This window comes from Sapajus apella, unplaced genomic scaffold (genome assembly GCF_009761245.1).
Source record: "Sapajus apella isolate SASKATOON/1434 unplaced genomic scaffold, GSC_monkey_1.0 scaffold5, whole genome shotgun sequence".
Lineage (NCBI taxonomy): Eukaryota > Metazoa > Chordata > Mammalia > Primates > Cebidae > Sapajus > Sapajus apella.
The window spans coordinates 39,036,644-39,048,085 of record NW_022436945.1 but is presented as its reverse complement, the minus strand read 5'-3'; the positions used below and the strand labels follow the sequence as shown (position 1 = coordinate 39,048,085).

The 11,442-nt window shown below is 45.8% G+C and overlaps 1 protein-coding gene and 1 pseudogene across 1 annotated transcript; one reads left to right on the top strand and one right to left on the bottom strand.

The window, feature by feature from the left end:
• Positions 1-4,212: 4,212 nt before the first annotated feature.
• On the top strand, positions 4,213-11,117 carry ERVMER34-1 (endogenous retrovirus group MER34 member 1, envelope). Its single transcript, XM_032274164.1, has 3 exons — positions 4,213-4,331; positions 4,609-4,744; positions 9,065-11,117. Exon 3 carries the CDS (start codon positions 9,444-9,446, stop codon positions 11,025-11,027), a length of 1,584 nt encoding a protein of 527 aa, XP_032130055.1. The 5' UTR covers positions 4,213-4,331; positions 4,609-4,744; positions 9,065-9,443; the 3' UTR covers positions 11,028-11,117.
• Positions 6,153-6,285, bottom strand: LOC116548844 (annotated as a pseudogene).
• Positions 11,118-11,442: the final 325 nt, after the last annotated feature.

The window sequence follows — 11,442 nt, the reverse complement described above, 5'->3', positions numbered from 1 at the left end:
TCTTACTAATCTTACAGAATAGAAATAGTATGTTTCTAAAAAAAAAATAGATCTCAATTTATAAGGCAACGCTTTCACTTCCTTCTTACTGTTTTGATTGGTACTTGAACTATTTATCGTATTCTCCTTTTGTTTAAACTTGGAACTGGAATTTTAAAGTGGAGCTGATAACCTACGTATTCCAGATTTGAAAGTTTTAGCCTCATCAGAAAAAACCAGCAGATGTTCGTTTCTCATGAAAATATGGCAATAAGAATGCATTCGCAGTTACAAAATAGGTAAAGTCATTTGTGGGTGCTCATCAATCCTGCTACTCCTGTGAAAAAGGCTAAAAATGTTGCCTGCGTTTTGCAGATGGAAAAAAAATAACAGGTTTCATTGTGCTCTGGGCATAACAGCAAAGCCTTTGGTAGAGCCAGAAATAGAACCTCAAGAGATTTGTGTTCCCTTTTTGATGTAGAACAGAACTCAACTCAGCAGTCTCATTAAAATCATGCTACAGAAGAAGCTGGTCTGTCTCTTCACTCAATTTTCTTTAATATAATTCAATCATTTATTTCAGCTCTACTCTAATTTAGACTAATTAGCATTTCTTATGCTAATTAGTCTGATTGACCATACTGTATAAATTATTATTTTAATTTGTATAGTGATTTCATAGAATACATTGGATGCCAAGCATAGTGGATAGTATGTAATCATTTTAATAAATTTTTTTTTTAAAAAGCAATATTCAATATCATCAAATTCTACAAGAGAGGAAGCTGTATTATTTAGGTTGAGCAGGTCAACATGCAACTTCCCATATGACCACCTTAATATAGTTCTGGATTTTAGAGCATTACAAATTAAGCCCTACACGCTTTTAAAGAAAAGCACCTTCAATGTTACAGAACTTCAGGATTCCATGCTGCCATCCTGTGTCTACCATCTTGCCATTGCAGCTATAATTTCGATTTTCTAAATTTGTGTTTGTGCACACAAGTGTTCAGCTGTTAGAGTGGCATTTGAGTCATGAGCTGCTACACCGATTAGATGTGCTCAGATTTCCGAATACGTTCACTAACCATCTACACTATTGGACTGGGAATAGACTAGCTCTCAAAACAACAACAACAACAACAACAAAACAAACAAACACATACAAAAAAATCACACACACAATATTAGCGATATCTGGATCCTCAAGGGCAAAATGAAGATTTTTAACAAAAATTTTAGAGGCTGGGTGTGGTGACTCATGCCTGTAATCTCAGCATTTTGGGAGGCCCAGGCGGGCAGATCATGAGGTCAGCAGATCTAGACCATTCTGGCCAACAGGGTGAAACCCCATCCCTACTAAAAATACAAAAATTAGACAGGCGTGGTGGCACGAGCCTGTAATCCCAGCTACGCGTGAGGCCGAGGCAGGAGAATTGCTTGAATCCGGGAGGTGGAGATTGCAGTGAGCCAACATCGTGCCACTGCACTTTAGCCTGGCAACAGAGTGAGACTTTGTCTCAAAAAAAAAAAAGAAAAAAAAATTAGTGATGGGGTCTTGCTTTGTCACCTAGGCATGCAGTGGCCCTATCATAGCTCACTGCCTCTCACCTCAGCCTCCCAAGTAGCTGAGACTACAGGCACACGCCACCACAACAGGCTAATTTTTCTTTCTTCTTTCCTTTCCTTTTTTTTTGAGACAGAGTTTCACTCTGTCACCAGGCTGGAGTAGAGCGGCACGATCTCAGCTCTCTGCAACCCTCTGCCTCCCGGGTTCAAGCGATTCTCCTGCCTCAGCCTCCCAAGTAGCTGGGGCTACAGGCACATGCCACCATGCCCAGCTAATTTTTATATTTTTAGTAGAAATGGGGTTTCACCATGTTGGCCAGGATGGTCTTGATCTCTTGACCTTATGATTCACCTGCCTCAGCCTCCCAACACACTGTGATTACAGGTGTGAGCCACTTCACCCATGTAATTTTTTTTTAAGAGGAGAAGTCTTGCTATGTTGCTCAGGTTGGTCTTAAACTCCTGCCCTCAAGTGATCCTCCTACATCAGTCTCCCAGACACAGAGATTACAGGTGTAAACCACCACGTCCTGTCCCAAATGAGAAATGTAATCATGCCTACTGTGTAGAGTAGCTGGAAAAATTCAAGGAGATAATCTATATAAAGCAGTTAAAAGAGTGCAGAGAATGGCCAGGTACAGTGGCTCACGTCTGTAATCCCACTACTTTGAGAGGCCAAGGCAGGTGGATCACCTGAGGTCAGGGGCTTGAGACCAGCCTGGCCTACATGGTGAAACCCTGTCTCTACTAAATAAACACAAAAATTAGCCGGGCATGGTGTATACACCTGTAATCCCAGCTACTCCGGAGGCTGAGGCAGGAGAATCGCTTGAACCCGGGAGGCGGAGGTTGCAGTGAGCCAAGATCGTGCCACTACACGCCAGCCTGCAGCCTGAGTGACAAAGTAAGAGTCTGTCTCAAAAAAACAAAAAGAAAAAAGAAAAAAGAAAAAGCACATTTAAGAGTGCAGAGAATGAAATAAGTGTGCAATAATGGTTAGCAATTATTAGCTGTTAACATGCTGGCCTGAACACATGCCAGTCTTGCAAATATCAACTTTTATTGACATGCATTTATACAGCACATTATTACTGAGCATCATTTGTGGGCATTTTAAACGTGGTCTACAAGGTCCACATTGGTCTGGCAGTCACCAGCATCTCCAGCCACATCCTCTCTGTAGCCCAGATTATATCGTGCCTCATCCTGCATCTCTCTGCACCCCACCTTACCCCTTGGCTTTTTGTGTAGAAGTCACAGCAGCCTTTCTACATGTCCATGGATGCACTGAGCTCCTTCCTAGAGCACACACACTATACATCCTCTTTCTTCTACCTCTACCCCAAGCTCCACTCCTTTGCTTTATAAATGGATCTTCAATTTTCTGCTTAATTATCCCTCCCTCAAACTCACAGCTAGGTCCCTGACACCACCACTCCAGCTCTTATGAAGTGGTAATTTTACATTTTTACATGATTGGTGTGTCAATGTCTGTTGTATCTACTGTAGCAGGAGTGGCCTCGAGAAACAGACCTCTCCAACACCGAACACCAAACTGGGAAGGGAGGGGTGATTTATTCCACCGAGAGCAAGGTGGCATCGTTACTAACAGCCAAGCTCGTCCAACAAAGAAAACCTCTGCCTTTATATAGCCTTACAACTCTAGCTATTACATGTGAAAGGGAATTGGGTTTACAGTTTTAGAAATTACATGTGAAAGGGTCTTGGTCTTACAGTTTCAGAAATTACATATGAAACAGTCTTGGTTTTACAACTCTAGAATTTACATGTGAAAGGGTCTTGGTCAAGGAGTAAGTGTGGGGTATAGTGACTTAGGTGGGTGTTTGAGCGTGTTTAAGTAAAAACAATGTCTTCTGGAGAGATTCCTCCACTCCATGCCTGCAATCTACAGGAGGGCGGTAAGTTGCCAGGTCTGCCAGCCTTTACTTCTCCTATAGAAATGCAGTGTGAAAGTCAAGGTGGGGATAGTCTTAGATGTTTAACGGTGATTAAAGCTCTCATCCCTCACTACTACACTAAAAGGGCAAGGTCTTTGTTTTGGGTTTTTGTTTTTTGTTTTTTTCACTATTTGCTCTCAGGTCTATCACAGTGCTTGCCATATGGTAGGTTCTCAGTAATTCTGTAAATGAATAAACATATCCCAACAACAAGGCTATTGCTCCCAAGAATTGAGTATTTACCTCTCACTTTATTTCACAATCACTGTTCTCCTCATCTCTGGCCTTATTCAATCATACAGTGAAAAACAGAACCAGAACCACAAGGGCCAAGGCCCAGCAGGGCGCCTGAAGAAGTCGGTTCTACTGCCCAGGGTCACCGCGGTTCGAAGGATGCCTCGTGGAAGGTCGCCAAGTCTCTCACCCACCCCGCGGGAGCCAGACCCGGCTGACAGAGGACACCCGGGGCCTAGGGCCGGGCCTGTCCCGCCGGGATCCCGCCCTCGTCCCGAAGTTTCCTGGGATTGGCTGCCCGCCCCGCGGCCCACCTCCCAGCCCCGCCCCGCCCAGAGTCTTCCCGGGGATTGGCTACCCGTCCCGCGGCCCACCTCCCAGCCACGCCCCTCCCAGAGTCTTCCCGGGGATTGGCTGTCCGCCCTGCCGTGCCGTGCCCCGCCCCGCCCGCGCCCCGGACTTTCCCGGGATTTGAAGTGCGCTCCTCAGCCCTAAAGCGTTCCTCCGCCTATCAGTTTCCGCTGTGCGCCTTCTTGCTGGTCTGCTGGCTTGGCGGGGGTCGGCCACTTTGTCCCGCGGAGCTATTGCGCTGTGAGTGCGTCTCTGGCCTTGGGTCTCCGGCGGGGAGGACTCCCGGGCAAGGCCTCGGCTCACGCCGCGTCTCCTCGAGCTTTGCCCGCCCGGAGCGCCTCTGCTCCCGGGGGCCGAGCCGAGGGATAGAGCAGCCCTCGGCGGCCCGGGGGGCGGACGGCCGTGCCTGTCCGGGAGCCGCGCGCGGCACAGGCGCTGCGTCCTGCGGAGCCGCTGGGAGGATCCGGGTCCAGGTCCCGGCGCGGTAACAAGTTTGCACTTTGCCTCCCCACTGCAGACGCGCCGCTACTCTGTGTAGCGGGTTTCGGGCGGCCACGCGTGCGGCGACAGGAACCCCACCCCGGCCGACCTTGGGCTCCAGGAATTCGTCTCCTACGTCTGCGGAGGTGCGGCGGCCTCACTTCTAAGTGCAGGTGTGTTCCTAGCCTTGAGCAGGATGAAATGACCCAGTCCCGAGCACGTGGCCAGTGGGACTCAAGGGTTTCCGGTGCCTGAATCCGGCTCTTTTAACAGGAAGGCAGTTGCTGTGTTCTAAACCTTTACCTCACGACGGTCTTCTGCCCACTGACCATCGTGGTGTCTTTCCCATGTGGCCCTGTATGGCTGGTATGGTTCCTGTCTTTAGAACTTGTGCATATAATACTTTATTTTCTTGACTGGCCAAAGGAGTCCATTTGGTCCCATGTCTAATCCATCTTATAATTGCTTGGCCCCTCTTGGTAGCCATGTCTTTTTTAGGTTGCGGGGCATTTGCCCGACATTGAACAGGAGTCAGAGATAAGGGTAGGGTCGCAAGCTGGGTGGAGTAGAGAGAGGGAGTCTGTTTTTGTCTGCCCATGTAGCAGCTTTCTCAGCCTTAAAATTTCATAAAGATGTTCTATCAGTTTTCCTAAGTGCTGAGCAGTGACATGAAAAGCATGCTATGAGGCCAGACATGTTGGCTCATGCCTGTAATGCTAGCACTTTGGGATGCCAAGGTGAGAGGATCACTTGAGCTTAGGAGTTAGAGACCACCTTGGGCAACATGGCCAGACCTTATCTCTACTAAAAGTAATTAAAAAAAAAAAAGCCAGATATGGTGGTGCATGCCTGTAGTCCCAGCTACAGGGAAGGCAGAGGTAGATCTATTGAGCCCAGAAGTTCGAGACTGCTGGGAGCCATGCTTGCACCACTGCATTCTAGGTTAGGCAAAAAATTGAGACCCGTTTCAAAGAGAAAAAAAAAAAAAAAAATGCTATGGAATTTACCTGACAGGAAGAAAGTTGTCCTAAAATAGCCACAGCTATCTCATTGTTTTCACAGCAATGTACATGGAAAGGCTTGTCAAAACTGAGTAAGTAAAAACAGGTGTGTGGGGTGGCTAATGCTAATTTCAGCGTCTCAGTAAAGGTTTCTGTGGTTGTGCCTGGGAGAGCATGTAGAGGTTAGGCAAAGGCAGCAAAATTGGGAATGCATTGGTAGCAACAACCAGCAGCTGCTAAGTGTGCACACCTGTCTTTGAGATCAGGACGAAGGCAAGTGACGAAAGGTATTTGCAGGTAAATTTGAGTAACCTGAGACATTCCATGGTCTAATTAGGTAACAGTTCAAATGTCCGTACCCACTGAAATCTGGTTCTGGGCGGTATTATGACTGGAGTCAGCCAGACTTCAGATGTTCTCAGGTGAAAGCAGTCTTTATGCTATTCTGGTGGCCTGTTACTGCCTAGGAAATACCAACACTTGGTTTTAATGCACTGTCGAAGCTAAGGTTAAGTTTGAATGCATCATATGTGATATGTAAAAATATCACAAAGGTGCTTAAATTGTAAGCGAACTCTTCAGCTGTAACTCCAGACAGGAGTCCAGCTCCTCCAAAGAGGAGCTTTACAGTCTCATCTATGGGTTTTATGGAGACTTACTTTACCCTTCTGTGTTAGCCTCTTAAAGCACTGTGTCAGCCTTAAAAGGGGCATAAGAAAGGGTGATTTAGGATTTTTTTAAGGGTTTGCTACTACTTCCTGCAGTGCTCCCTGATCCACAGCTCATCGTGTGTCTCAGTTTCTTTAAGTCTGCAATCCCAATTAGAAGCAGCTGTTTTGCTAAGGGAGCCCATGAGTGTCGATTGCCTTTCTGTTAAGAGACCCAGATTTGGGGCTTGGTGAAAAACAGGCACCAAGGAACACTTCAGACCCACTGGTCATGTGCTTGGGGCCTGGGTCATTTCATTCCACTCAAGGCCATGGACGTACCTGCTAACCTCCATGGGAAAGAAGAGGAAGGGCAGGGTGAACAGCTTAGGATTGGCTAGTTTGAATGATTTCATTGGATTTCAAACTGTAGAGGCGTGTCCCCTAGTTGCATAGCACCTGGCCCTGGGATGATTAAGGCAGACAAATAATTTCTTTTGTTTGTAACGGCCAGATAGAGGACATATGGCTCTGGATTGGTTAGTTTGTATATCAAAGACATGCTCCTGGTTGGCCCCTTGTTATCTCTGAGAATTGGCTAGCCCCCATGAAACGTAGTCTCTCCCCAGCTAGAAAGGTTTTGTTTGTTTGAGATGGGGTCTCACTCTGTCACCACACTGGAGTGCAATGGTGCGACCTCGGCTCACTGCAACCTTCACCTCCCGGGTTCAAGTGATTCCCCAGCCTCAGCCTCCCAAGTAACTGGGATCACAGGTGTGCACCAGCTAATTTTTTATATTTTAGTAGAGACCGATTTCACCATGTTGGCCAGGATGGTTTTGATCTCCTGACCTCATGATCTGCCCACCTCTGCCTCCCTAAGTGTTGGGATTACAGGCATGAGCCACTGCACCCGGCCTGTTTTTGTATTTTAGACAGAGTCTCTCTCTGTTGTCCAGGCTGGAGTGCAGTGGCCTAATCTTGGGTCACTGCAACCTCTGCCTCCGGGGTTTAAGCAGTTTTTCCTCCCTCAGTCTCCCGAGTAGCTGGGACCACAGGCACACACCACCATGCCTGGCTAATTTTTGTATTTTTAGTAGAGGCAGGGTTTCGCCATGTTGGCCAGGCTAGTCTTGATCTCCTGGCCTCAAGTGATCCATCTGCCTCAGCTTCCCAAATTGCTGAGATTACAGGCATGACCCACCATGCCCAGCCCTCAGCTGGAAAGGTTTTTTAAAACATCAGAATAGGACGGGCATGGTGGCTTACATCTGTAATCCCAGCACTTTGGGAGGCTGAGGAAGGCGGATCACCTGAGGTTGGGAGTTTGAGACCAGCCTGACCAACATGGAGAAACCCTGTCTCTACTAAAAATACAAAATTAGCTGGGCATGTGGCACATGCCTGTAATCCCAGCTACTCGGGAGACTGAGGCAGGAGAATCACTTGAACCTGGGAGACGGAGGTTGTGGTGAGCTGACATTGCACCATTGCACTCCAGCATGGGCAACAAGAGCAAAACTCTGTCTCAAAAAAAGTCAGAACATAATTAATATACAGAAAATTTTAAGATATTTACATATGTGCATATGATGATCAAACTGCCAAAAGACATTTAGCTCTTGGTATCCATAGCATTTCTGAGCAAATTATTTCCCAGTGCATTACTTGTAAATCTCACCAAGATTCTGGAGGTGGTAGGTATACTGCAAAGAGTCCTCCAAGACCCACACTGCCTTTTATGGTACTCTAAATGGACTTTATAGATTTATCTCCAGCCTTAGACTATTCTTACTGCATGTTTAATGGTTGGACTGTGATATCCGACTAGATGTGCTAAGGCCATAACAGTGGAAAAGAAACTAACAACTGAGATTATTTCTTGTTTTGGCATTCCTTTATGAATTTAATGAGATCAAGGAACTCACTTGACAGCAGAATTAAATCACTTGCTTGCAAAACTCTGGGATATTCATTAAAATTTTATACCTCCTACTATCCTCAATCCTCAAGGCAAGTAAAGTATAAAAATCTAAACATAAAATGAACTCTAGGAAAAATCTGTCAATAAACTGGACTCAGACAGCCAGAAGCATTACCCTGGCCCTTATAAAGATCTGGAATACTGGCCAGGTGCAGTGGCTCATGGTTGTAATCCCAACACTTTGGGAGGCTGAGATGGGATGATCAGCTGAGGCCAGGGGTTCAAGACCAGCCTGGGCAACAAAGTGAGACCCCACCTGGCCGAGTACAGTGGCTCACGTCTGTAATCCCAGCACTTTGGGAGACTGAGGTGGGTGGATCATGAGGTCAAGAGTTCAAGACCAGCCTGGCCAAGATGGTAAAACCCCATCTCTACTAAAATACAAAAAATGAGCCGGATGTGGTGGGGGGAACCTGTAATTCCAACTACTCAGGAGGCTGAGGCAGAGAATTGCTTGAACCTGGGAGATGGAGGTTGCAGTGAGCCAAGATCGTGCCATTGCACTCCAGCCTGGCAACAGAGCTAGACCCCATAAAAAAAAAAAAAAAAAAGTGAGGTCCCATCTCTACAAAAGTAAGACAAAAAAAAACTTCTGGAATACTCCAAATAGGAGGATTGACTGCTTTTGAAATAGTCTTAGCTACTCTGTGCCTACTGGGATCTCTAAAACTTTCCTTCTAGCATAGAATGAGCATTATGGGGACTTCAGTGAACAATTCAATATTAGTTATATATAATGACTAGTTATATACAATTCACTAACTAGTTATATACAGTAATTAGTATACTTGCAGCATATTTACAACAGATAAAAAAAAATGTGTGGCTTTCACTAACAGACCCTACCATCTTTTCTACCAGGTGACCAAATATATCTCAAAGTTTTTAGAAGAAGCCACCTATACAGCCATCAAAATAAAATTCCTGAATTCATACAAGCTACAACAAGCTAGATCAGGATCATCATATGACAACTGGAAGGTCATGCCTATGGGTTACCTCAAGTTGAGGAATTTCAGCACCTACTCACAGGCTCCATGAGCAGATGAAGTAGTCGGCTTTACACAGTATCTCAGACCAAGAACTTCATCGCCATCTCCAACTAGCGGAAACGTCTCCCCTCCTCGACCTGGAAAATTCTCTGACTTCGAAATTTAAACAAAACTCTCCCCTTTCATTTAATCTCCAACGTCTGGAGTTTGTTTGTCTTGACCTAACCGCTTCTCTCTTTTCCTCCACTATGGGTTCCCTGTCGAACTATGGTCTGCTTCAGCTAACGCTTGCTTCTCTTTTGATAATTCGAGTGCAACCTCAACACCTGCTTGCACCAGTTTTCCGAACACTGTCTATCTTGACTAATCAGTCTAATTGCTGGTTATGTGAACATCTAGATAATGCAGAAGAACCCGAACTAGTTTTTGTTCCTGCCAGTGCAAGCACCTGGTGGACCTATTCTGGACAATGGATGTACGAAAGGGTATGTCATCTACAAGCAGAAATGCAGAATCACTCCACTTCCTCCTGTGATAAAGTGACTCCGCACTGGGAAGCCTTCATGGAAGCTCAAGGTCTATCCTTTGCTCAAGTAAGGTTATTGGAGGGAAATTTTTCTCTTTGTGTAGAAAATAAAAATGGCACTGGACCCTTCCTAGGTAACATACCTAAACAATATTGTATTCAAACACTGTGGTTTGATTCTACAGATGGCACCTTCACACCCTCTATAGATACTACAAAGGAATCCAGGAAAGATTATGATGATACAAGTGTTTACCTACGCACTAGACAACGTCCCTGGTTTGCAGATTGCACAAACTGGACCTGGAACAGCTCAATGGTTCCCTTGATTGGTCTGCCCAGTACCCAAGACTACCAATGGGTAGATCGAAATTCTGGATTGACCTGGTCAGGTAATGACACCTGCCTATATAGCTGCCAAAACCAAACCAAAGGCCTTCTGTACCAGCTGTTTCGCAACATATTTTGCTCTTATGGGCTGACAGAGGCTCATGGGAAATGGAGATGTGCAGATGCCAGCATAACTAATGACAAAGGTCATGATGGACACCAGACCCCCACCTGGTGGCTCACAGGTGCCAATCTGACCTTGTCTGTGAATAACTCTGGTCTCTTTATTTTATGTGGCAATGGGGTATACAAAGGGTTTCCACCGAAATGGTCAGGGCGATGTGGACTTGGGTATCTGGTACCTTCTCTCACCAGATACCTTACCTTAAATGCTAGCCAAATTACAAACCTGAGATCCTTCATTCATAAAGTAACACCACATAGACGCACCAAACGAGACACAAACAATCCACCTCTATATTACAACCCCAAGGACAATTCAACAATAAGGGCCCTTTTTCCAAGTTTGGGAACTTCCGATTTAGAAAAGGCAATTTTAAACCTTTCCAAAGCAATAGAACAGGAATTCAGTGCCACTCAGCAGACCTTGGAAGCACACCAATCAAAAGTTAGCAGTTTAGCCTCTGCATCCCCAAATGATCGTGTCTTGGATATACCGACCACCCAACGGCAAACAGCCTGTGGAACTGTTGGCAAACAGTGTTGCCTCTATATAAATAAATCGGAAGATATAATGTCTGATATACAGCGTATCAAAGACATAGCCAAGAACATGAAGAATATACCATTATTTGATTGGGGAGTCTGGTTCAGATCATGGGGCTATGTGTTTTTAATTGTTTTTCTCTGCTTAATCATCTTTGTTCTAATCTATGTTCGGTTCTTTCACAAATCTCGCAGATCCCTTAACTCCCAACCTCTGTACCCAGTCTTATCTCCACAGCAATCAGCATAGCTTCTTGTCAATGAAACTTCATGTCAAGTTTAAAATGGGGCAATGAAGGGACTAACAACCCATCAGTATGACACAAGTCTACTTTAATCTGAGAACGTCTGAACAAACAGCAGCTGCAGACAAAAAGCCTTAGCTAAGGCCAGGTGCGGTGGCTTCACACCTGTAATCCCACCACTTTGGGAGGCCAAGGAGGGCGGACACAAGGTCAAGAGATCGAGACCACCCTGGCCAACATGGTGAAACCCTGTCTCTAGTGAAAATACAAAAATTAGCTGGGCGTGGTAGCATGTGCCTGCAGTCCCAGCTGCTTGGGAGGCTGAGGCAGGAGAATTGCATGAACCTGGGAGGCAGAGGTTGCAGTGAGCCGAGATCATGCCACTGCACTCCAGCCTGACAACATAGTGAAACTCCATCT